We start from the raw sequence: 27,206 nt of genomic DNA on the forward strand, positions 1-27,206 counted from the left end.
GTTATATGTTTCACAGCATTTTTTCCAAGGCACTCAAGACAATGATAATAAATTACTTATACAATTATACATTTACTTTCTGCAGTTCCCACTTGATGTGAAATCTCTAAATACATAGACTGTTATTCAGGTGTTTGGTACATCTAATAAGTGCTCAATAAATATTTGTAGAATGAATGAGTGCAGTAGAATAAATTTAAAATTTAGGAGTTGCATAAAAGCAACTAATAATGAAAAAACTTTATACTATGAGAATCTCTGATCATCTAAATAAGTCCTGATGATTTTCAGGAGGCTTGCAGTTTGAAACTGACAATATTTAAGGTGTTTGTAGGAAAGATTTTCATGATACACAGGTAAGTGGAATAAAGGTATATTAGAAAAGATAGTCTAGGGTGCATGTATGTGTGTTTATTGATATATGTATGAATATATTAACAGTAATAAAAGAAAAACTAAACATAATGTGTTTGTGTGAAAGAGAGGGAGACTGAAGAAGAATCAGGCTGGCAGGTTCATGTCTCAGCTCCATTACTGGCCACAGGACTTTAAAACAGTACACATAATGTGTCTGATAACTGTTAGCTACTATCAATAGTACAGATACACAAAAAGACAAAAAGTGCAAGATTACACATCAAAATGTTAGCATGTTGGAAATTAGTTTTAAAACTGCTGACACTGAACTCTACATTTATGAAACTCTTCCTGACACACTCTCAGACTGTGTATTATTGGTTTTCACACTGCCTCTCTCCAGCTGCTTCTGAGAGGCCCTTGCTGGCTGTCCTCCTCCACCGGACCGCTAAACGTTGGAATTTCCTGGCTAGGTTCTGGGTACTTTTCTTTTTTTTTTCTACACTCACTCCTTATGTGCACAGGCCCATGGCTGGTTTCTTTTCTGGTCTCAGCTTTGTGAACCTTTCTTCGCCCCACTGAGCCTCCCTGTTGGTCAGTGGTTCCCACTCGGCTCACAGCCATTGAGACGTGTCCTGTGGAATCGTCTTTGATTCGTCTCTCTTCAGCTCTGCACAGTGAATGTTTGACGAGTCCATTGATCGTTCCTTCCAATCTGTTTCTCCTCCCTGTCTTCCCCTACAGCATAGTCCGGAAAGACATTATAGCGTGGCCTTTTCTTCCCTCTAAGATACAAGGCAAGGTTCAGGATTCTGCACGTCTTCCTCTCATAATAAATAACCAGCACCGTTCTCAAAACATAATGCTGGGCTTTTAGGTTGAAGGGTTGCCCCGCTTCCCCATGTCAAACGTTAAATCCAACGCCACTACTCCTTCAATGCTTCTCTGAAATGTCTCTTTCCGTAGGAAACCTAATTCATCCGAGGATGGATCTCAAGTTGCTCCGATTATTGGTATAAACTTAAAAAAGACAGTGTTTGTTACTTTCTTAAGGATATGACTGGGGAACAGTGAATTTGTTTTTGGAGATAGTGCTAGTAAACTTGCTGGCGAACTGCTGCAACTAAACCCGGGAGCAGGCTGGATGAATCCCCGCTCCACACCCGCCGTCGCCGCGCACCCCCAACCCCGGCACCATGGGCTCCTTCCGGCGGAGACTACATTTCCCAGAGTGCCCCGCGGGCCAGGAAGGCGCGTGGAGTTGTGCCGTCTAGAGCCGGGACTGAGGCAAGATGGCGGCTTCGCGGTGAGCAGCAGTTCAGGTAACTGCTGCCCTGTCCTTTTCCCGTCTAGGGGTCCCTAGAAGCTCGGCGGGCCCAGAGGCTTATTGGCAAGTGTTGAGGTCTCCTATGTCCTATCCTACGGCAGGATAAAGCCTCTGGCATTACCAGACTCAGTCTGTCTTGCAGAAGGGCTGGCGTGTGTCCTCTCGCTTCCTGTGGGAGCTACGCTCCAGGTGAAAGGTGCTAGTTCTGATAGCCTATTTCTCAAACCTCAGCCCCTCTCAGGCTCCCCGCAACCCCGTATTCTTCAGAGTTGAATTCCAAGCCAAGGGATATACCCTCTGAATTCTCTTTGAGGTGAATAATCTGATCCCTGGGTTTCAGAGAGAATGTCGTTTAAAACGTTCTGTTCCTCAGTTCGTAGTTAGAAGATAGGGGTTTGCGTTTCCTCCATACCACCTATTAAGCAGCGGTAAAGTGGGCGGACAAACCATTTGACTTCTCTGAGCCTAGGTTCTTAGTTTTTTAAGTGGAAATGCCTAACTTCTACACTTGTGAAACAGCATATAATGTATAGGAAAATGGGTTGTAAACTGTAGAAAGGAACTCAGGAATGTCAGTGCTAATGTACTGACCGTGCAAGGAGTCATCTGCATAGTTTAGCAACTAAGATTGATAAAGTACGATGTTATCACTGTGCAGGGATGGGGGTGTGGGGAATAGTCATCGAATAGTCAGTTGCAAACGAATGATGTATGTCATTTATTCACAGCAGCCTGGAGTTGTTTACCCGCGTTTTACCGTGGAAGGGACAGGGAGGATTGCTTAATGACTCGCCCAAACTTTCCCGGTTTGTAAATGATTGACTCTGAAGCTCTTGGAAGCAAGTTATTTAAATTTTGTACTTTAATTAATTCATGAATCAAAATAAAGATACTTCCCATGATTAATATGAGAGTAAGATGAATGGTAGTGAAAGCACCTTGGAAAGCTAGAAATCTCATACATATATAAGAGGGCGAAATTTTATTCGGGGCTTTAGGATAGGATGTTTATGTGTGTTTCTCTAAGTCAATATTTAATAAGCCACGGCTGGGTCATCTTGTTTAATATTTCATTTAATCAGAAACAATACCATTGTAAGAGATGTAATAAGATCTTGTCTTTGGTACCTGGGAAGTTGTACACTGACACATTAGCTTTATGAAAGGAGAATGCTCTGTGTAGCATGTGTGACTGACTGTTTCTAAGAGTAATTACACATTGGCTGTGCACTCATTGAATGGAAATAACTATAACATCTGATGGTGTTGCTCTTTGTCCTGTATTGCCTGGAAGCGGAAAGTTGTTTAAAAAGTTTTGCGTTAGTGTCTATGGTTTTAGGTAGTGATCTTATTTTGTGCTGTTCAGTGTGTTGTGTCGCTTCAGTTTATCATAGGTAGCACTGATTTTTCTTTATCGCTTTTGCAGGGGTGAAGATTGTTATATCTAGAAGCAGATTTTAAAAGCAGTTTCTCTTCAAATCATCTTTATACCACCTGATAAGCATTTTGATTCACCATGGCATTGGCAGCAGTAAAATGGGCAATATCAAGCAGAACTATGTTGAAACATTTATTTCCAGTTGAAAGTAAGTTGGGTGTTGTTTTTTTTTAATGGTTAAGAGATTTTAAACTTTTTCAAATATTATAATATCATAATATGTGTTCACTGAAGAAAATTTACAGTGTTTAGTTATTGTATATGTTTGCTATTATATAGGAGGCATATCTATTCCACATATTGTATAATGTGGAAAGATCCTTATATAGAAAGGGGTGTATGTCAGACAGTATCTATTTTATGATCTAATTTGTGCATTTGAAAGATGATTGACCTGTATATGTATATCAACATTTATAAATGAAGAGTTAAAGATGTGGACCAAGTAAGTTATCTTTGTAGACCACAAGTGGGATTTAACTGAGGCCAAGTGAAGGACTAATAAAGAGGAACTTTTTCTGGTTTGAATTACTTATGTTTCCACATACTGCTTTTTTTTTAAAAAAAGTATTTATTTATTTACTTATTTATTTGGCTCTGCTGGGTCTTTGTTGCTGCTCAGGCTTTTTCTGTAGTTGCAGAGACCAGGGGCTACTCTTTGTTCGGTGCTCAGGCTTCTTCTTGAGGTGGCTTTTCTTGTTGTGGAGCAAGGGCTCTAGGGCACTCGGGCTTCAGTAGTTGAAGCTCCTGGGCTCTAGAACACAGGCTCAATAGTTGTGGTGCTAGGGTTTAGTTGCTCCCTGGCCCGTGGGATCTTCCGCAACAAGGGATTGAACCCATGTCTCCTGTATTGGCAGGCAGATTTTTTATCACTGAGCCACCATGGAAGTCCTCATATACTACTTTTTTGGCAGTTCTTAAAATTAGCAAATAAGGGCCAAATGTACAATTCCATCTTACAGATATGATTATTGTTAATATTTTGGTGTATTTGTATTTTTTCTATGTAATTTTTTTAAAAAATGTAATTTCTTCCTTTTCTGAAGAAACAGTGTAATATTTTCTTCAAAGCCTAGTAATACATGTTTGATAGTCAAAACATTGACCTATATAAATAAACAGGCAATTAAAATCTTATTTCCTGACCAACCTTCTTTTCTCTTCCCTTTTCCTCTGTTTGTGAACTGCATTCTCCGATTTCTAAAGCAGACATGGTTAGAATGCTATAGTAGGTTTTCTTTTTCGTGTTTAGCTAGTCGGCCAACATTTTTACTCATCTCTGCCCAATCTTAATCTCTTTGTTCATGTTTCCTGTTGACTACCATTTGTAATTGAACATTTCTATTGGAAGGACTGATGCTAAAGCTGAAACTCCAATACTTTGGCCACCTCATGTGAAGAGTTGACTCATTGGAAAAGACTCTGATACTGGGAGGGATTGGGGGCAGGAGGAGAAGGGGACGACAGAGGATGAGATGGCTGGATGGCATCACCGACTTGATGGACATGAGTTTGAGTGAACTCCGGGAGTTGATGATGGACAGGGAGACCTGGTGTGCTGCAATTCATGGGGTCGCAAAGACACGACCGAGCAAGTGAACTGAACTGAGTTAAGAGAAAAAGAGTTATTTGAAGACTAGAGGGTTAAAAACGATATAAATAAAAGTACAATTAAGTAAACAGAGGATGAGATTGCTAAGAGTCTTTAGATACACACTAAAATCAGTGAAAACAAAACTGCAGTCAGCCCTTGATTACCTAGGAGCATTTGTTGTTGAGAACTTGGGGAGAGAGCTCTGCTGCAATTAGTCTCTCTTTTGCCCTGATAGGAACTCAGCCCCAGGGCTGATGGGAAATCAGGCCTGATCAGTTTTTACCTAGTCCATGTCCTGAAACAGCAGTTTGTCCTTACTCAGGTTAATCTGAAAACCAGTTAATCTGCCCATGGCAAAGTTAAAAATGTCTATGTAGACTTCACCAGTTGGGCTATCCCAGAAAATAACTCCATCATCGCTCAGTCATCCTAATAATCATGGACTACCTAACCTCTTGCATCCTGAAGCCCCTTATTCTACACAATTTGTATTATTACTAGTGAAGGTAAAATATTATTATTACTGTTGCTATTGATATTTTATACAAAAGGGAAGGATGTTAAAAGATTAGAGGCAAAGCAAACGGTTATTGGAAAATTCAACGAGCACAAATAAAAAGGCCTTCCTGTACTCTGAAAGGAACATTTAAAACCTTTTGAAATATATAGCCACTGTGAAAAATTTTCAACTTTTAAGCACCTTAAGTCTTTTGATGTTTACAACTTTGCATTTTACAATAATTTACTTATCATGTGGTGATATTGTCTTTCTGAAGATGAAGGAGCGTGAGTTCTCTGGCCCTCAGAAACTCAACCAAATTGCATATCTGATAAATTAGAGCTAAGGTCAAAACTGTGTCTTCTCAATATACTTTCTGCTATACTGTCTTTGTTGAAGTAATTTAAGATAATTCAGCATTTGAAAATGAATAGGACTATCAGCTTTTACAGATCATATCATAATGCAATTAAACCGTGTGTATGTATAAATATATACATAAAACAGGAAAAGTCCTTGAGATGTGGAGAACTGACTCTCATGGGAGATTCTTTTTGGCATATTGAGTTGCTTTGGATTGATTGACGTTAACTTTGCCATCAGTCCTAATTATGCCTTTAGAACTTCTGATACTTAACCATATCTAGAATTTTTCTCTTGCTAAAATGTCAAATAAGTTTTTTTGAGTATTAATTATACAGAAATTAACATTTCAGAGGCAGTTTAGCAGTCTCTTCTTTTTTATTAAGCATGATAGGGGGCACAGTAATAAGCAGGATGTTCATTTAAGAATTTATTTAGACTCGTAGTTAAAATAGACAACTATGGAAACAATACCTGGAATAGAAGGTAGAATGTATGTGTCATGAGGGTACAAACAAATGTCTGTAAGTGCAGAGTAGAAATTTTGCAGTTTCTGTTGAACTGAAAGTCTTGTTGTCTTGAGTTTTCCCTCTTGCCTACCTAAAAATGGTAAATTCTCTCTGTCCTTCCTCTGCCACCCAACCTTCTTTTCTTTCAGCAAGCATGTAGATCACTTAGCTGGTTTATATTCAGAGAATACAAATGACTTTTAATACTAATCCATACATAGTTAAGAAGATCCCCAACAGTGTCAAACAAGAAAATAAAATATGTATAAATGATTTTTATATTACCCTCTGATTTGTCTTAATGAGTACACTTCTGTATTAGCACAAATAATGAAAATTAATAAATCTTTTGAAAGATGAGGTTATATTTCTAATTCTTTGTATTTTTGTTATCTTTACATCAGTGGAATTGTGGGGTCAACATTTTGCTGAAGAATCTTTCACGGTCTAGTGAGTTTTGTTAAGGTACTTTTTAATGTATTCGAGTAAGGATTTATATTTAGAACTCTTGCTGCTGCTGCTGCTAAGTCACTTCAGTCGTGTGCAGTTCTGTGTGACCCCATAGACAGCAGCCCACCAGGCTTCCCCGTCCCTGGGATTCTCCAGGCAAGAGTATTGGAGTGGGTTGCCATTTCCTTCTCCAATGCAGGAAAGTGAAAAGTGGAAGTGAAGTCGCTCAGTCGTGTCCAACTCTAGTGACCCCATGGACTGCAGCCTACCAGGCTCCTCCATCCATCGGATTTTCTAGGCAAAAGTACTGAGTGGGGTGCCATTGCCACTCTTAAGTATATACAGTCCTTGGGGAAAGGAGAGGTATACAAAGATGGAACATGCAACTTTGTTTAGACATCTCTGATACATGTAAATAACTGGTGCATTGAAAAAAAAGACCACAGAGATGGTATAGCAATGTTGTATGGAGTGTTGGTTGTGGAGTATGCAGAATAGACAGCTCTTCTGTGATGGGGGTTGTCGGGCAGGGAAAAGGGAAAAAGAATTTCATGGAAGAGTAGCATTTGACTTTTGAAAGATGAGTGGTATTTGAACCAAGTTGGGATGGCATTCCATACTGAGGAGCAAGAGACTAGTTGAGAGAAGTTGATCTCTACAGAAGATTTATTCAGAATTTTTTTTAACCATACTGAACTACATTTTTCCTTTATATTTAAAAGAATTATCATTACTCTGGATGTAGAGAAACCTTTTACAAACCGTTAAAAAAATATGGCTTTTGAATTTGCTGCTGCTGTAGCTAAGTCACTTCAGTCGTGTCCAACTCTGTGCGACCCAATAGACAGCAGCCCACCAGGCTCCCCCGTCCCTGGGATTCTCCAGGTAAGAACATTGGAGTGGGTTGCCATTTCCTTCTCCAATGCATGAAAGTGAAAAGTGAAAGTGAAGTCACTCAGTCATGTCCAACTCTTAGCGACCCCATGGACTGTAGCCCACCAGGCTCCTCCATCCATGGGATTTTCCAGGCAAGAGGACTGGAGTGGGGTGCCATTGCCTTCTCTGTTTGAATTTGCAGGTATTCTTAAAAAAAGGAAATGTCAGCATTTTGATTAAGAAAAGTTGATTTTGAACTTTATTTTGTATTTTGTCACTTAAACACTCCCCTTTTATGGACCGTGCACTCCAGTTGCACTAAAGTTTTTATTTATTTACTTGACTGTGCTCCCTGGCTTGAAGGATCTTAATTCCCTGACTAGGGATCAAACCCAGCCCCTGTCAGTGAATGCACCAAGTCCTAAACACTGGACCGCCAGGGAATTCCCAACACTAAAGTTTTATGTTCTTTCTTTCCTTTGATTGTTGGCACTTTTTATTACCTCTCTAAGGAACGTTGTCGGAGAAGGCAATGGCACCCCACTCCAGTCCTCTTGCCTGTAAAATCCCATGGAAGGAGGAGCCTGGTGGGCTTCAGTCCATGGGGTCGCTAAGAGTCGGACATGACTGAGCGACTTCACTTTCACTTTTCACTGTCATGCATTGGAGAAGGAAATGGCAACCCACTCCAGTGTTCTTGCCTAGAGAGTCCCAGGGATGGGGGAGCCTGGTGGGCTGCCATCTATGGGGTCGCACAGAGTCAGACACAACTGAAGTGACTTAGCAACAGCAAGGAACGTTGTACTTATCCACTAATAACTCCAGTTTACTGCTTCATCCTTCAGAACACCCTAAAGATCATATCCCTATTCTTGAACCCATACTCCTGTTTTGTGACTTGTCGGTGTGCCCCTTCTACTCCCAGTTCTTCTGCGCTAACAGGGCTTATCTTTGTATTGGAGTTGTTCGTTTACGTGTCCCTCTCTCGCCGGGTTTGAACCTTTTTTGAGGGCAGGATCTTAACTTACTGAATCCTTAGCTCCAAGTACAGCCCTGCTTCATAGTGAATATAGTGAATATTGGTTGAATGGGTAAAACTAACTTTACATTTGTGTGAGAACATATGCTCAAATGAACTAAATCCATTTTACTGTTTGGGGATTTTGCAGACGGAGCCTTATATTGTGTTGGTCACAAATCTACATATTCTTCTCTTCCAGATGACTATAATTGGTACGTATTGAAATCCAGTTGGAAAAAAAAAATGAGTCTCTTAGCTCTGTCTGAAATGATTGTTTTATTTCTTGTTTTGGTATTTCTGCTTTCTTTTCTGATTGTTCTTTCTTTAATTTTGTTTTTAAAAAATATTTCAGTGATCTTATTTACCCAGTGTCTGGACTTATAAATGTTTTAAATAAAAATCATTTATCATTGTGTTTCAGTGAATACTTCATTTGTTCTAAGACAGATGTGCTGATAGAAATGCTGTCTTTTCTTCCTGAAGCATTCTTTAGTTTTTTTGAAAAGTTAATTACTTTTATGATTTTCTCTTAGAGTTCTTATCCGTTAGCTTAAACAATTATTTATCTTATCTTTTGTTGATATTGAATAATCCTAAATTGTAAATATTTAATTTAACCACAAATTATTTGGTACTTATTCAGTTCTAGTCAGTATGCTAAGAGCTAGGAGTAGCATATGAATGGAATGTTGTCCTTTATAGCAGAGTCCTATGTGCAGAAGCTACAACATTTTTTTTTTCTTAAGTTGCTTTTTAAAAAAAAATAATTTTATTTATGTATTTATTTTTGGCTCTGCTGGGTCTTTGTTGATCTGCCTGGGCATTCTTTAGTGGCAGTGAGCAGGGGCTTCATTGCTGTGTGCCGGCTTCTCATCTTGGTGGCTTCTCTTGTGGAGCACGGGCTCTAGGCACGGGGGACTCAGTAGTTGGAGCTACGGGGCTCTAGAGCATGTGGGCTTCCGTAGTTGTGGCGCAGTGGGCTTCGTTGCTTCGTGGTATCTGGGGTCCTCCCGGACCAGGGATCAAACCCCTGTCACCTGCATTGGCAGGCAGATTTTTTTTTATCACTGAAGAAACCAGGAAAGCCCCATGAAGTTGTTTTATTGTGAAATTTAGTAAAAGTATATTTTCTTATCTCTTGACACCAGTTTTAATTGTAAATTTAGTAAGTATTAGGATAGTGATGCAATAAGACTAGATAATAGGTGGCACTTTTTGAACCTGAAAAGATTGAATCTTACATGTTTTGCATTATGCCAAGGGCGCTTGGAGAAATGCTGATCTAGAAAAAGTGTTCAGCTACAGTCTTTATGATTGGAAATTCAGGTGATCCTTTACCTGGAAGATTATGTATTTTGCTGATCTTCAGCTTTAATAATTCAAGTAATCTTACAGCTTTTTGAAGGTAGCTTTTAGATAAGGAAAGTAAGTTCTATTAACAGTGATGCATGAACATGAAGATCTCTTCCAAAGATTTGGAGAACAAACTAACAAAACAAGTAATTCAAAGGATAATAGATAAAATCATGGGTAATGGGGTTGTTGTGGTAGTTAAATTGACATATTTTGTGGGATGGTCTGAATTGTCTCCTGTGATACGGGTACCTCCTTTGCCAGTCCAGTGACACAGCATTTATTCTTCAGGGATTGGTGATTAACAGATTTGAGCTCTAATACTCATTTTGCCTTGAATACAGTATAAACCTGTCTCTGAAACGTTCATTCTTCTTTTTTTTAAAGCAAAGTAGAGCTTGCTCTGACATCTGATGCCAGGACAATTGTATGCTACCACCCTTCTGTGGACATTCCATATGAACACACAAAAGTATGTATAAGCAGATCTCTTATGATTTTTAATTTGCTGTTGAAATACACTTCTTTACAGTGTCCAAAGAGAAGGGAATTGTTTGATTTTCTTTATTTGGTGTTGTCTTTTGGCTTTTTTATTTTACTGTTTTGATTTTTCTCTTCCTCTTTCTCTAAAGATTTTTTTCAATACACAAAGTGAACCATTTAAACACAACTATGGCATCAATTTCTTGCCTAAAATTTGGCAGGTTACTGACTAGGGATCAAACACACTTAGTATAAATTTTAAAAACACAGTGTGCCATGCTACTGTATACTGCAGGCTAATAAATTATGAGAAGTTTGTATTTTAGAGTGCTGTTTCATAACTTTTATATTGTGTTGGTTCTGATCATCCTTTAATGTTTGGTGAATTTCTTCCTGTTTTTGGTTAGTTTTTTCTAATGGGCCAACATGGGCATAATTTTAAGTGGCCTAGTTTAATTAATGTTTTCCATATTTCTTCAAAAGTGAAGCACTAGATAAAGGAGGCTATGTTTTTACTTTAATACAATTTATTTAACTTGACCCAAGTCTTTATTTATTATTTTATGTGTGAATTGCTTTCTCTTTTTTCTTTAAGCCTTCTTCTACTATATTTGGAAATGTTTGATTTGCTTTTTGAGGAAAAAATACTTAAGTAGTTCATCACATGATGCATCTAGTGGTAGCTGTTTTTAAAAATCATCATTAAGTCTAGAGTACTGATTTGATAGAAAAAATTAATTTTAGTTTGCTATTTTGTATTCTCTTTTTAATTTTGTCATTTTGTCTGCCTACCTTGTATTCTAGCTAGGTATCATAGGCAGTAATTTTGTACCTTTTCTGTTTCATTTCTTTGAACAGCTTTTAGAAAACAGGTGTAAGTCACTGGCTTTTGGCCTGTAACCTCTAGCTCATACTGTATTGTGTCTTCTCCCATTTTTATTTTGTGTTAGTTTTCTGGTTGTGTGCTTTATTCCTGTGTTAGCAGTTATACTAAAAAGCCCAAGATTGTGTGGTCTTTTCTCACTATCCAGATTCTTATCTCCATATAGCTGTTTGCATCCACGAATCTGACACTTTTCCTGTCCTTCCCAACTCTTAAAACATCTGCATTCTATTAAAACTTGCTATCTTTATAAAGTCTCTCAGAACCTTAACTTCTTCTAGAACGTTGGCTTCGCCTTCTGACTCTTAAAAGAAAGTTGGCTGTACCCTAGCCCCATTGCTTCCGTAGCACTCTTAAGTAGTTATGCTTTCTCTCCTAAACCCTTTTACTACTGAGCCTAGAGAAAGAATAGATGTCCCTGTGGCTCTTCACTGTCATATCCAGGTCATCTTTCCTCCTCCCTAATGGTTTCTAGCTTGCTTTGTAGTTTGGATCATTAAATCATGCTATCTCCTTATCTTTTTTTTTTTTTTTGCTGTCATCCTGCAGTTCACTTCTCATCCTCCCTTCCCCATCCCTCCACTGTTCTTTGAAGATTTTAAATGTACTTTGACACTCACCAACACTGTTTGTATCCTAATTCTTTGTTATTTCAGTGTCCGTGTAGATGATCTGTCTACTACCCCAGCCTCTGACTTCTTGACCTTTTATCCCTACAGTGGCCCCCACTCCCATGGTTGTTCCTTGCCACTGTGCTGTGCTTAGTCGCTCAGTGGTATCCGATTCTTTGCGACCCCGTGGACTGTAGCCTGCCAGGTCTCCTGTCCATGGGGATTCTCCAGGCAAGAATACTAGAGTGGGTTGGCCGTTCTTTTCTCCAAGGGGTCTTCCCAACCCAGGGATCGGACAAGGTCTCCCATATTGCAGGTGGATTCTCTATCGTCTAAGCCTCCAGGGAAGCCCATGGTAGTTTTCTAGAGAGGTTTTAATCACAAATAATTCTTCCTCCCAATCTAGATGTTTAAGAATTCCATTAGTGTGCTACCAGCTCCTCCTAGCTTCCCAGCTCCAAGAATTATTTATTCCCTCATTAAGACCTCCATCGATTGATGGAACCATGTTTTCGCAGTCCTTTTCGTATCTCATACATTCTCCTTACCTGGGATCGATTCCATGGTCGTCATCATCATCACTCCCTTGCATACATACCCGTCTCTGTTTGTTTTTTTGTTGCCCTTCCTTTGCTGTATCAGTTGTCTCCTTTCCGGTGTCTTCAGTATCCTTCTCTAGTCTAGGAGATCACTCATGTGAGGTCACACATAATCCCTCTACACAGTGGATTCTCTGCTGTTCTTTAAGGTAGATACTTAGGAAGCTCCTGCCTCAGGGCCCATGTAGTTACTGCTTCCTCTGCCTGAATGCTGTAGTTTATTCCCTCTCCTTGAGGTCTTTCCTTATTTGTTACCTAGAGAGACCTTCCTTGGCCACTGCATTTAAAGTAGTACCCTGCCCCTGGAGTCCCTGTTGTCCTTCTTTGCTTTGCTTTTCTCAATAGCATTTATCATTTCTGGCACAATGGATGTTTTCCTGCTATTCTGTGTGTCTCCCTTCATTAAAATGTAAGCTCCATGAGGACAGGGCCTTGTCTGTTTTGTTCTACTTTTTGCTATATCATCAGCACCTGGAAAACCTTTGTACTTGGTTGGTGCACAATAAATATTTGTTGATCAACTAAATAAATTGGGTCCTCTCCATGATTTTCTGTTTTAAAGCTAAGAGATACAAATTTGTAGAAGCTTGGAAATTTTTTGTTTCTCAAGTAATTACAGATTGGACTTTATTTACAATAGGAAACATTCTTGAAAATACATTGTTAAAATATGTTCTTTTTGAATCTAGATTTACAGATTTCACAAAGTATATAGCATTAAATAACTGTATTTAAACATGACTTATCATTTAGATTGGATTTTCTTTTTTCAAGGAAGTAGCTGCAACTCTGTTCTGTTCTGTGCTTAGTTGCTCAGTTGTGTCCAACTCTTTGTGACCCCAAGGACTAACTGTAGCCTGCTAGGCTCCTCTCTGTCCATGGGGATTCTCCAGGCAAGAATACTGAAGTGGGTTGCCATGCCCTTTCTCCAGGGGCTCTTCCCAACGCAGAAATCAATTGGGGTCTCCTGCATTGCAGGCGGATTCTTTACCATCTGAGCTACCAGGGAAGCCCAGCTGCAACTCTAGTGGACCCTTTAATTCTCTAGGCCCTAGAAAGCATATTGCATACAAAGATCCTGTTCATATGTAGAAATAACCTACTGACACTGACTTTAAGAAAATTAAAATGATTTATATGATTGGTTTTCTGGTAACTTGCATTTGCATCTAGATGTTGATTATATTCCAAATATCCAGGTAAAAAGATCTTTCTTTCTGTTTCGCCCAGGTATAAGTCTTATTAAAACTAAAAATGTTTTTCTAGAATTTATGATTTCTAGTTTAGGAAAATAAAGATTTTAAACCAGGGACAAAAAAATAATAATTTGGAAAAATAAAGTAAAAATGTAAGTATTAGGCAATTCTTTTTAGTGGTTGATTTAGTGGAAAATTTGAAAAGTCAAATTTTAAAAATTCTTAAGAAAAACAAGGAAAATTCAAGATGACAGTTCTAAATGTTTTTTTAAAGTTGACATACAGTTTTAGTTTTTCCTTTTTACTGAAATATTCATGTACCCTTTCTTTGAAATTTGATCAGGGAGATCAAGTGCAACCTAAAAGTCAGTTCTAAGTCTGTAGAGGCTTTTGGTTTAGACTTCGAGGAAGCCATTAATTCTAATGTCTTTTTTCTGTGTGCCTGGGAAAGAAAATGTTTTTAATTATACAAAGCAGAGAGAATTTGTGATATATTAGAATTGAGCCTGTTTGGGAATAGGAAGGGAGACAATGAACATTTATTAACTTGAAAATAGCGGATAATATTTAAAACATTTGATCTTTAGTAACAAGTATAGTAACCTAAGGGGCTTCTCAGATGGCTCAGTGGTAAAGAATCCACCTGCTAAGCAGGAGACTCAGCTTTATCCCTAGGTTGGGAAGATCTCTCTGAAGAAGGAAATGGTAATTCATTCCAGTATTGCCTGGGGAATTCTATGGACTGAGGAGCCTGGCAGGCTAGAGTCCATGGGGTTACAACAAGTCAGGAATGACTAGCGACTAAAAACAATAACAACACAATAACTTAAAGGAGAGAAAACTATAGGCTCTAATCTAGTGTTTGCTGGTATCCTTCAGAGTCTGATAGTAACTTACAAAGACATATATTAATATTTCACTCTATATGTAAGAGATGACCTTATAAAATTACTTTAAATGTTTAAGGGACACTTCTTTAAAAAATAATAATAAATTAATACTTTTTTCCTGTTTGAGGCCTTAAAAGAAACATTAGTAGCTTGTTCAGTCACTCAGTCATGTCTGACTCTTTGCAACCCCGTGAACTGCAGCATGCCAGGCTTCCTTCCCTGTCCTTCACTATCTCCTGGGGTTTGCTTAGTTTCATGTCCATTGAGTCAGTAATGGTGTCTAACCATCTCATCCTTTGCCGCTCCCTTCTCCTTTTGCCTTCAATCTTTCCCAGCATCAGGGTCTTTTCCAGTGAGTCAGTTCTTCGAGTCAGGTGGTCAAAGTATTGGAGCTTCAGCTTCAGCATCAGTCCTTCCGATGAATATTCAGGGTTGATTTCCTTTAAGATTGATTGGTTTGATTTCCTTGCAGTCCAAGGGACTCTCAGGAGTCTTCTCTAGCACCACAGTTTGAAAGCATCAATTCTTCAGCTCTTAGACTTCTTTATGGTCCCAACTCTCACATCAAACCTATATTAAGTAGGTAATTACTCCTCAGATTTTACAGAAAGGAAATTAAGAGCTTAAATAACTTTTCCAAGGTCACAGAGTTAGTAGTTATTGACCAAAGCCCAAATTCTTAACCTCTTCATTATACTTTCTCCTTATTCCCTCCCACACTGTGGTTCCTTATTTCTACTTATGTCAAATTGTTGTACTTAGTGCTCAGTGGTTAAGTGATGTCTGACAGTTTGCAACCCCATGAACTATGGATTGCCATGCTCCTCTGTCCATGGGATTTCCCAGGCAGGAATACTGGAGTGGGTTGTCATTTCCTTCTCCAGAGGATTTTCTTGACCCAGGGATCGAACCTGCATCTCCCGCATTTTAGACAGATCCTTTACCACTGAACCACGAAAACTGAAACTGTGAAAGCTTTTTATAATCTTTATTTCTCAGGGTCCCTTTTTTAAGATTGCCTGTTTATTGTGTTTTTACCTACTTTGCTCTACTTGTAATGTTTTTTATTCCTTCTAGAACTCATTCTGCACTCTATGACAAGGCTCTAACTTGGCTCCTGTTTTATGTTTCACTAATGTCTTTGTTACTTTGCATTTCTGAAGTATTTAGTCAGTTGCACCACCATCATGTACTTACAGATTGCCTTTTAAAATGGCTTTATTTTTTTCATGTACATAAGCTAAATAAATATGAATATATGCTCTAACATTTAATACAGTGGTAGAATGTAGTAGTTGTCATTAATAGTGTATGAATATAAGAAGACGTCTGTGTTTGAATTGTTTCATTTGTAAATTCAAGGTTTCATTGTGTTGTAATACATATATAAGGTGTTTGTAAAGCTTATATATGTTTTCAGTTCATTCTCTTAGTTGTGTCTGACTCTTTGTGACCCCATGGACTGCAGCACACCAGGCTTCCTTGTCCATCACCAACTCCTGAGCTTGCTCAAACTCATGTCCATTGAGTCGGTGATGCCATCCAACCATCTCATCCTCTGTCATCCCCTTCTCCTCTTGCCTTCAATCTTTCCCAATATCAGGGTATTTTCAAATGGGTCAGTTCTTCGCATCAGGTGGCCAAAGTATTGGAGTTTCAGCTTCAGCATCAGTCCTTCCAGTGAATATTAAGGACTGATCTCCTTTAGGATGGACTGGTTAGATCTCCTTGCAGTCCAAGGGACTCTAAGGAGTCTTCTCCAACACCACAGTTCAAAAGCATCAATTCTTTGGTGCTCGGCTTTCTTTATAGTCCATCTCTCACATCCGTACATGACTGCTGGAAAAACCATAGCTTTGACTAGATGGACCTTTGTCAGCAAAGTAATGTCTCTGCTTTTCAGTATACTGTCTAGGTTGGTCATGGCTTTTCTTCCAAGAAGCAAGCGTCTTTTGTATATGTTATGTATAAATATATATATGTCTTATATATGATATATATGTAACATACATATATGTTATTTTATATATGTTATATTTTTTGTAAAACTAATATAATGTTACAATCTTGTGTTACATGTCATATCTCTTAATATTTAAAATATAGGTAAGCTGACTTTCCAAGGCACTGATTTTTAAGAACTTTAGTCAGCCACTGTTGCTGATGGGCATATGCTGTCTTACTAGTGTTGGGAAGAAATGAGATTTTTTTTTTTAGTAATTAACGTCTTTGGGGAAAGAAACTACTCAAATTATCATAAAGCATCGTTTAATTCCAGTGCAGTCACCTAAAATGAAAATACTGAAAAATTTTCCTTTTGGATATAAAAATGTCATTTTCAAATGAAGGTTTTTCATTGTATCTCACTTTAATGTTAGAGACTGTAGACACTGTAATTTTTTTTTTTTTTTGCATGAGCCATGTGATATGTGGGATCTCAGCTCCCTGACCAGGGATCAAACTCGAGCCCCCTGCAGTGGAAGCATCAAATTTTAACCACTGGACCATTAGGGAAATCCTGAGACTGTAAACTTTTAAGTTAAAAAGTAAAATGGGCACGATTTATAGTTTTGAGAAATATAGAGTAAAGTAATAAGTACTTTATTATTGGGGGAAGATAAATTTAAGTAATAACTTTATTATTGGAAAGGAAACCCAGAACTTGATATGAGAAGAAAAATATTTCTGGGGACTTCCCTGATGGTCCAGTGGTTAGGGCTTTGTACTTCCACTGCAGAGGGCATAGCTTCAATCCCTAGTTGGAGAACTAAGATCCCACATTCCATGACTGGTGCAGCCAAAAATAACCACTGGACAGTACATTCTGATATGCTAACTGACAGTGCGACTCAGTGAAACCATTCTGGTGACTTACCTACCCACCTTGAGATACTGTGGTGGTAATTATTTTACCGTCAACTCAATCAGATGCTGGCTAACATTCCTACACGTTGATGTTCACTGCTGTTTATTTTGTAGCCTATCCCTCGGCCAGATCCAGTGCATAACAATGAAGAAACACATGATCTAGTACTGAAAACCAGATTAGAAGAAAAAAGTGAACACTTAGAGCAAGGACCCATGATAGAACAACTCAGTAAAATGTTCTTTACTACCAAGCACCGTTGGTATCCTCGTGGACAGTAAGTGTTTTCTTTTCTTCTTCATCTCTCACTGAACACTAAAGAAATAACACAGCTTTGTTTCTGTTAACAGCCTTCTGAGGTTGTACTTTGCCTGAAGGAGTTAACACCCAGTATGTTCACCTACTGAACTGTGCTTTTAAATCTACATAAAGTATAGCTAAAATGAAAGTATACTTCTTTTCTTCCCTTATTTTAGTGGGAGGGTTTAATCAAAGCTTTCAGGGAATCTTGCAAGGGTTCTTAAAATTTTTTCTATTTTGTGATATAGTCATTTAAAGTATTGTTTTTATTCATTGTCCTTAGAATATTTCTAACTAGATATCTGTGCAAAGTTTTAAATTCGTTATAACAAAGCACAGCTCTTCTTTTCCACTTAAAAAAAGCCTTTCTCTCCCTTAATAATCTTTCTGTAATAAAATGATATTTGTGCATCAGTTTCCAGGGGAAAAAAATCTATGATTTTTTTTTTTTGCCACTGTAGTGTCTATTTTAAGTTAAAACAATATTTGTTTTTAATTTATTGAAGCATAATTGGCTTACAATGTTATATTAGTTTGCGGTGTACCTCAAACTAGTGATTCAGTATTTTTATAGGTTTTACCCCATTTAAAATTAATACAAAATAATGGGTATATTTTCCTGTGCTGTGCAATATATCCATGTTGCTTGTTTATTTTATACATAGTAATTTGTGTTTCTTAATCTCGCACTCCTACCTTGCATCTCTCCCTTCTCCCCACTGATTACCACTAGTTTGTTCTCTGAGTTGGTTTCTGTTTTGTTATATATGTGTGCATGCTGAGTCACTTCAGTCGTGACCAACTCTTTGCAACCCCATGGACTGTAGCCCGCCAGGCTCCTGTGTCCTCCAGGGGACTCTCCAGGCAAGAATATTGGAGTGGGTTGCCATGCCCTCCTCCAGGGAATCTTCCTGACCCAGGGATCAAACCTGCATCTCTTATGTCTCCTGCATGGGCAGCCGGATTCTTTACCACTAGTGCCACCTGGGAAGCCCATTTTGTTATATACATTTGTTTTATTTTTTAGATTCCACATATAGGTGATAACATAGAGCATTTGTCTTTCTCTGTCTGACCTATTTAACTAAACCTAATACTGGAAATTTCCTGGTTGTCCAGTGGTTAGGACTCTGTGCTTTCACTGCCGAGGACATGGATTCAGTCCCTGATTGGGAACTGAGATCCCACAAGTTGCTGTGTGTAGCAAATAAATATATTACATCTTCTTTATCCATTTATCTCTTGGCTACCATAGTGTCTTTCAATTCCTTCACCTATTTTATGTACCCTTCCTTGATTTTTCTTTCTTATTCAGTACCCACTTAGTTTATACATGCAGTCTATGTTTTTCCCTCTTTGTAAATTATAGGAAAACAGGTTAGCAAACCATTTATATAGCTCCATATCTCAGTCACTGCTGTATTCTAAGATTTCTTTCTATGATTCATACCATTGCTCATGTTGATCATTTATTTCTTTCCCATCATCGAGATATTTTAGTTCAAGCCCCACCTTAAAATTTTTTTTATAATGGCTTTCAGTACTTGTTTCCTGCATGTTTCATATTGCTGCAGTTTTCTTGTGATCTTTTGTTCATAACCAAATTGCTGAAGTTATAAAAGTTCTGTGTTGGTTTGTAATTTGAAGAGGAAAGACCGAAGGCAAGAAGACCATTAGGGAGTCTTAAAACCAAATGTGTAATCTTCAGACTTTTCTGTCTAGTACCCCACCTGTGTTTGATCTTAATTACTGCTAATTAGCTTTGACTGCTAATTAATTTAATCTCCTGGTATGTCTTCTCCCTTCAGGATTACTAGGCATTTTCAGTTCTAAGCAGACTTTAATTAGATGCAGTTGATTATCCCAGTATCTCTCCTAATAAAGAGTTCAACATAAAAACTCCAGATGCTAGCTTATGTGTACAGAGAAAAGTTTTACCTGTAGGCATTGCCATTGTGATGCATCATCTTTCACAATTTTAATGTGTGATTACTGATACTTAACAAATATTTATTTGGTATGTATATATATAGATAGTTTGGTTTAATGGGAGCCATTTTCAAGTGTTGGTTTCTAGATTGTAGAGAACATTTCTTAAATATCAGAAGGGATATACAAGGATATTTTACTAAATATTCCACAGTTTTAAAGTTATAACAGTTAAAAGAAAGGGACCCATTATGAGTTTACTACTTGGGGCTATATAACATCTTTTTAAATAAGTTATTGAAAGGTATAAAATACTTGTTTTTAAAATATTTTAAAACAATTCAGAAGCATTTAAAGTATAAAATAAAAATCTTCTTTATACCTACAAATGCTGTCTTCCCCGTAGATGAACACTGTTAAACTCTCCCTATATGAATAACCCAACCTCATATTATACTCAGTTCTGTGCTTTTTGAACTCCAATAAAGTAGAACCTTTTCTGAGAGTATAACTGTGTTAAAGAGGCTAGACTGACTTAAATCATCTTATCTCTGCTACTTACTAGCTAGTTATTCAATCTTGTTATCTATTGAAGAAAATAGAAATAATAATGCTTAATTTGCTTGGTGGTTTTGATATAAAATATAATCAAACACCTGGCATACAGTATATGTACAGTGGTAGTGATAATTAATACTGTCTCATTGTCTCCCACTCACAGTTTTTCTCTTACTCTTTTTGAAGCATCTTTCTTTTTTTTTGACTGTGCCATGCAGCTGGTAGGATCTCAGTTCCCTAACCAGGGACTGAACCCAGGCCAGGGCAGTGAAAGCACCAAATCTGACGACTAGGCCCCGAGAGAGCTCCCTGAAGCATCTTTTCTTAAATAGGCTCTTTTGAGGTTTAGTTTGCATACTTCAAGTTTACCAGTTTTAAGTTTACAACTTTGTGATTTTTGACAAATGTTTTAAGTGAAATATTCACTAGTTCAAGTATGTAAATGTATATACATTGTAACAAATATATACTGCTAGTGGTAAAGAACCCACCTGCTTGTAGGAGATGTTGAGACAAGAGTTGGGTTTCTGGGTGGGGAAGATCCCCTGGAGAAGTGAATGGCAATCCACTCCAATATTCTTGTCTGGAGAATCCCCTGGACAGAGCAGCCTGATGGGCTACAATCCCCAGGGTTGTAAAGGCTCACATAGGGTCATACTTAAAACAATCAAGATGATGCTGATCAGAGCACCAGTGACCAATTTCAAGATAACTGTCAGAGCTGACTGTACTGTTTTCTGCATGGAGCCCCCTCCCTCTGTCTATAAGAGCTCTTGCCCACCAACTGTCAGTCGGGGGAGTCAGCCTTTGAACAGACAGCAGTACCTACTCACCCTGGGAGCCAATCTCCAAAATAAAGCAAACTTTCCTTTCCACCAGCCTTGTCTACTTACCAGCTTTTGAGATGCGAGTAGCTGAACACCCACTTTGTTTTTTTTTTTTTTGGCTCCTCTTTTTTTTTTTTTTATATTTTTTTTTTCTTCCAATTTTATTTTAAACTTTACATAATTGTATTAGTTTTGCCAAATATCAAAATGAATCCGCCACAGGTATACATGTGTTCCCCATCCCGAACCCTCCTCCCTCCTCCCTCCCCATACCATCCCTCTGGGCCGTCCCAGTGCACCAGCCCCAAGCATCCAGCATCATGCATCGAACCTGGACTGGCAACTCGTTTCCTACATGATATTTTACATGTTTCATTGCCATTCTCCCAAATCTTCCCACCCTCTCCCTCTCCCACAGAGTCCATAAGACTGTTCTATACATCAGTGTCTCTTTTGCTGTCTCGTACACCGGGTTATTGTTACCATCTTTCTAAATTCCATATATATGCGTTAGAATACTGTATTTATGTTTTTCCTTCTGGCTTACTTCACTCTGTATAATAGGCTCCAGTTTCATCCACCTCGTTAGAACTGATTCAAATGTATTCTTTTTAATGGCTGAGTAATACTCCATTGTGTATATGTACCACAGCTTTCTTTATCCATTCATCTGCTGATGGACATCTAGGTTGCTTCCATGTCTTGGCTATTATAAACAGTGCTGCGATGAACATTGGGGTACACGTGTCTCTTTCCCTTCTGGTTTCCTCAGTGTGTATGCCCAGCAGTGGGGTTGCTGGATCATAAGGCAGTTCTATTTCCTTGAACACCCACTTTGGATAACAGTTATACAGCTGTCTTGCGTAGTTATTACATGCTGTACATGCTGAGTATAATATTCAGCATATCATTATTGTTATTCTATTGTTATTATGACAACTGTTGTTATTTAGTCTTGTTGGACTGTTTTCCTTTGTTTCTACATTTTCTCACTTCTCTGATTAAACTTATTCATTGGCTAATGTTTTTCCACAGACAGAAAGCAAGCTGAGGATATGCGGGAGGGCGGTCAAGGGCCTTAAGGTCCTGCTTTGTTTGATAATCACTACCACGATCATAATATAGACTGTGTTCATAACTCCAGGAAGTTCTCCTATGCCTTTTCGCATTCTGATCCCTCCCTATAATCCTCACCCTTGGCAATTACTTGTCTGCTTTTTATTACTTTCTAGAATTTCATACAAATGGGATTATACAGTACATAACCTTTCGTGTCTGACTTATTTCACTAAGTACAGTGCTTTTGAGATTCATCCATATTGTTGTATATACCAATAGTTTGTCCTTTTTTATTTCTGAATAATATTTCCTTGTATGGATAGACCACAGTTTATCTGTTAACCAGTTGGACATTTTGGGTTCTTTCCAGTATTTTGGCCGTTTTATTTTTTTAATTAATTTGGGCTGTGCTGGGTCTTCAACACTGCCTGGGCTTCTCTCTAGTTGTGGCAAGTGGAGGTGACTCTCTTGTCGTGGTGCACAGGCTTCTTATTGCGTTAGTTTCTCTTGTTGCAGAGCACGGGCTCTAAAGCATTTGAACTTCGGTGGTTGTGGCACGGGGGCTCAGCAGTTGCAGCTCCTGGACTCCAGAGCACAGGCTCAGCATTGTAAGCATGGGCTTAGTTGCTCCGTGGTATGTGGGATCTTCCTGGATCAGGGATCAAACCTGTGGCCCCTGCATTAGCAGAAGGATTCTTATCCACTGCATCACAAGGGAAGTCCTATTTAAGTTTTAAAAATTTTTATTGGAGTATAATTGACTTACAGTGTTAGTTTCAGGTGTACAGCAGAGTGAATTAGTGTGAGTGTGTGTGTGTGTATCTTCATTCTTTTTCAGGTTCTTTTCCTGTATAGGTTATTCAGAATATTGAGTAGAGTTTCCTGTGCTCTACAGTAGGTCCTTGTTAATTATCTATTTTATATATAGTAGTGTGTATGTGTTAATCTCAGTCTTCTAATTTATCATTTCCCTCCACCTTTCTCCTTTGGTAACCCTAAGTTTGATCTCAGGATCTGTGAGTCTGTTTGTTTTGTAAATTAATTCATTTGTATCATTTTTTTGTTATTGTTGTTGGATTCCACATGTAAGTGACACCATATGACACTTATCTTTCTCTGACTTACTTCACTTAGCATGGTAATCTCTTGGTCCATTCATGTTGCTGCAAATGGCATTATTTCATTCTTTTTTATTGCTGAGTAAAATCTCATTGTATTATATATATGTACCACATCTTGTTTATCTATTCCTCTGTTGATGGACATTGAGTTTGCTTATGTGTTTTGGCTATTATAAATATACTGCAGTGAACACTGGGATGCATGCATCTTTTTGAATTACGGTTTTCCCTGAATATATACTCAGGAGTAGGATTGCTGGATCATATGGTAGTTTTGTCCTTAGTTCTTAAAGGAATATTTATACTGTTCTCCATAATGGTCGTACCAATTTACCTTCCCACCAACAGTATAGGCGAGTTTCCTTTTCTTCATACCCTCTCCAGCATTTATTGTTTGCAAACTTTTTGGTAATGGCCATTCTGACTGGGGTAAACTACAGTAATGCCTCATTGTAGTTTTTTGTTTGTTTTTAATTAATTTATTTTTTAATATTTTGACTACACTGGGTCTTTGTTGTGGCATGTGGGCTTTTTGTTGTGGTTTGAAGGCTTTCTTTTGCTGAACTGCGTAGGCTTCTCTTATTGTGGAGCATAGGCTTAGTTGATCCTCTCCCTGACCAGGGATCAAACCCATGTCCCTTGTATTCGAAGGTGGATTCTTAGCCACTGGACCATTGGGTAAGTCCCCCTTATAGTTTTGATTTGCATTTCTCTAATAATTAGTAGTGTTGAGCATCTTTTCATGTGCTTTTTGGCCATCTGTCTGTCTTTGGAGAAATGTCTGTTTAGATCTTCTGCCCCCCTTTTTTATCTTCTTTTTTTGGCTGCACCATGAGGCATGCCAGGTCTTAGTTCCCCAACCAGGAATGGAATCTTGCCCCTTATATTGGGAGCATGGAGTTTTAACCCAATGGACCACCACAGGAGTCCCTGCCCATTTACTGATTGGGTTCTTTATTCTTTTGATATTGAGCAGCATGAACTGTCTGTATATTTTGGAGATGAATCCTTTGTTAGTTGCATTGCTTGCAAATATTTTCTCCCATTCTGTGGGTTGTTCATTCATTTTGTTTATAGTTCTATTTGCTGTGCAAAATTTTTTATAAAGTTTGAAGGGTTTTTTTTTGTTTGTTTATGCCAAGTGCAGCATATAACCCTGATCAGGGATTGAACTGGTGAATCAAAAGTATGAACTTAACCGCTGGACCACCACAGAAGTCTCCAAAAGTGGGGTTTTAAAAGGAAATATAGTTGTATTTGGTTTTTTTTATCCAGTCTCACTTCTGACTTTAGTATCAAGCCATCTTACGTGCTTTTGCTTTTGATTTTCAGTACTTGCACTCTTCTTCTGCCATTTGCCCTTAGCCTACTTTTTTCATGAAATTTGATTATAGTCACTTTGAATAGCTACCACCTCTAAATTATTTTAACTATAACTTATTAGATACCCATTAACGTTATATTTGTGGGTAATTTTTTGGTTTCATCTTTTGCTGTCATTCTGTCTTCATCAGGAATGTAACTTCTGTTTTGTAATTTCCTGGAAGACCTCTAATACAGTATCTTTACTATGATGTCTATGTACTAAGTCACTGTCTGATGGGATATTATCTTACCTAATTATCCTTCCAGTTTCTTGAAGGTGTTGTTTTTCTTTGAAGCTGTATTTTATGGTCGTCTTTGGGTTGGTGCATTGGTAAATTTCCCTGTGATTCTTGGAAGTTTTATTTTCAGAGTTGAGCTGTTAAGTCATGAGGATTTGTTTAATTTCCATTTTATCTAGGTAGGTCACCTGTGCATTAAGATGTTCTTTATTATCAGATTCTGAATAAAGGTCAGCAAAGGCTTTATGATCCCAGGGTGTTGGCTCCCTCATTCAATCCTGAACCTGCTGCTGCTGCTAAGTCGATTCAGTCGTGTCCGACTCTGTGCGACCCCATAGACGGCAGCCCACCAGGCTCCCCCGTCCCTGGGATTCTCCAGGCAAGAACACTGGAGTGGGTTGCCATTTCCTTCTCCAATGCATGAAAGTGAAAAGTGAAAGTGAAGTCGCTCAGTCATGTCCGACTCTTCGCGACCCCATGGACTGTAGCCCACCAGGCTCCTCCATCCATGGAATTTTCCAGGCAAGAGTACTGGAGTGGGGTGCCATTGCCTTCTCCGAATCCTGAACCTACCTGCATTTAATTATTGACCTCACCCACAGTGGGGTGGACTGGAAGCATAGGTAGTATGACTGTACAGAATTGATGCTGAAATAGTCCAGTAGATTATAAACACTGGGGGTTAGGTTATCTCATATATGGAGATCCACTGTTAGAATTGTTACCACTAAATTTATGAACTGGATATTATTGTTTCCTAATCCCGATGATCTTATTTACTTTAGGATGGCAATTCAAAGAGTCCTCTTAGATTTGGGCTTTATACTGAGACTGGGTATAGAGCTGTTTGAATTTTCAGGGTGAGAATGAGCAATGAGGAAATTCGGGCTGAGGGTTTGGGATTAAATTGAAGTTTTGGTTCCCTCCCCTCTGCCTTTTGCCTATTTTTATATGCAGTTGTGCAAAGATTGATTTTTAAAAAATATAGCGTATGTAACCATGAGGCTCCTGCTACTTCCTATTTTATGGTATTATAGGTGATGAAAACAAATTAATTACCCTAGCTAAATCACTACATTATAATTTACCTGATGTAATGGGACTTTGAATATATTCTGTGAAAGGTACTTCTTCTACAAATCAATTTCTTTGTACTCCCTATAATTTGCATTAGATAGCTCCTCTGTATACAGGTGTTGAGGACCTGATTGTGAGTCATTTTGCTCTTCTCTGCAGCCCCTGAGGTGTCTCCTGTTGGCCTTTAATGTCGCCAGTACTCAAGAAGCAGAACGTATCAGTGCCCTAAGTTGCCAGCATCTGTGTCCAAGCTCTTCTTCCTGTCTTTAGTCTTCCTCAGTTGGCGTGAAAAAAATAAAGTCAGTGGAGCATTCCTTTCATTATGGTTCTTTGCAGAACACATCATTTTAGCAATATTGCAGAGTTCCTAGTGGTTCTGTTTGAGTTTTCTGTTATTTTTCTCATTAATTCAACCTTAATAAGTTTGCTGAAACTCTTTTTTACATATTCAGAGTTCATATACTATTAATATCTTGGTTTCTCTTGCTGATTCCTTTTCATTTCCCTTATGTCTAAATTTTGGAGTTCCCCAAGGATCAGTCCTTGGTTCTCTCATCTTTTCTGTCCATTCCCTAAGACAGTGATCTCATCCAGTCTTCTGGGTTTAAATACCATCTACATTGGCTCCCAGATCTATCTCTTCCTGTCCATTGACCTCCAGACCTGTATTTCCAGGGGCCTACTTGACTTGTCTAATGGATATCCTTAACTTAATGTGTCTTTAACCGAGCTTCTCATGGTCTCTCACAAACCAGCTTCTCCTGCAAGTTTCCCTGTCTCAGTTAATGCCAGTTCCATTCTTCTAGCTGCTTGGGCCAGAAACCTTGGTGCCATTCTTAACTTTTCTATTTGTCTCACCCCCAACATCTGGTCTGTTAGCAGATCCTGTTGCCTCTATCTCCAAAATGTATCAATTTGACCGTTTATCACCATTCCCTCTGTCATCATCCCATGTGTGCCACCATCTTTAGCCTGGTTCATAGAAGGAACTTTCTAACTGGTCTCCCTACTTCAGCCTTTGCTTTCCTGCAGTCTGTTCTGAGCACACAGCCAGAATTCTGTTAGTTATTATAAATTTTCTGTTGAAAAACCTCCAGCAGCTTTCCATCTCACTCACGGAAAACTATAGGCCTTACCTATTATCTACAAGAATTTACGTGATCCGATCCTCTTATCACCTTTCTACTCTCATTTCCAATTGTTCTCTTCCATCTTCAGGCTGTTGCAACCTCATGACCTCTTTGCTGTTCCTTCAACATGCCCTTCCTTCCACCTCAGACCCGTTATTTTTGTTGTTGTTCAGTCGCTCAGTTGTGTCTGACTCTTTGCAACCCCGTGGACTGCAGCATATCAGGCTTCCCTGTCCTTCACCGTCTCTCGGAGCTTGCTCAAACTCATGTCCATTGAGCTGGTGAT

At 38.5% G+C, this 27,206-nt stretch overlaps 1 protein-coding gene across 3 annotated transcripts in view; it reads left to right on the forward strand.

Moving 5' to 3' along the window:
• Positions 1-1,575: 1,575 nt before the first annotated feature.
• The window catches only part of MRPL42 (mitochondrial ribosomal protein L42), a 31,588-nt gene continuing 5,957 nt past the window's right edge, over positions 1,576-27,206 (forward strand). The window contains exons 1-7 of one of the 3 annotated variants that reach the window (XM_061415746.1): positions 1,576-1,679; positions 2,413-2,490; positions 3,111-3,270; positions 8,583-8,646; positions 10,175-10,259; positions 17,429-17,592; positions 25,950-26,104. In XM_061415746.1, coding sequence (XP_061271730.1) covers positions 3,201-3,270; positions 8,583-8,646; positions 10,175-10,259; positions 17,429-17,592; positions 25,950-25,956 — 390 coding nt within the window. In that variant the 5' untranslated portion in view covers positions 1,576-1,679; positions 2,413-2,490; positions 3,111-3,200 and the 3' untranslated portion in view covers positions 25,957-26,104. Of the gene's footprint in view, positions 1,680-2,412; positions 2,491-3,110; positions 3,271-8,582; positions 8,647-10,174; positions 10,260-17,428; positions 17,593-25,949; positions 26,105-27,206 lie in introns of those variants that run through there. The other 2 variants (XM_061415744.1, XM_061415745.1) reach the window with 2 other exon arrangements.

The sequence above is a fragment of the Bos javanicus genome, chromosome 5 (assembly GCF_032452875.1).
Source record: "Bos javanicus breed banteng chromosome 5, ARS-OSU_banteng_1.0, whole genome shotgun sequence".
NCBI classification, from domain to species: Eukaryota; Metazoa; Chordata; class Mammalia; order Artiodactyla; family Bovidae; genus Bos; species Bos javanicus.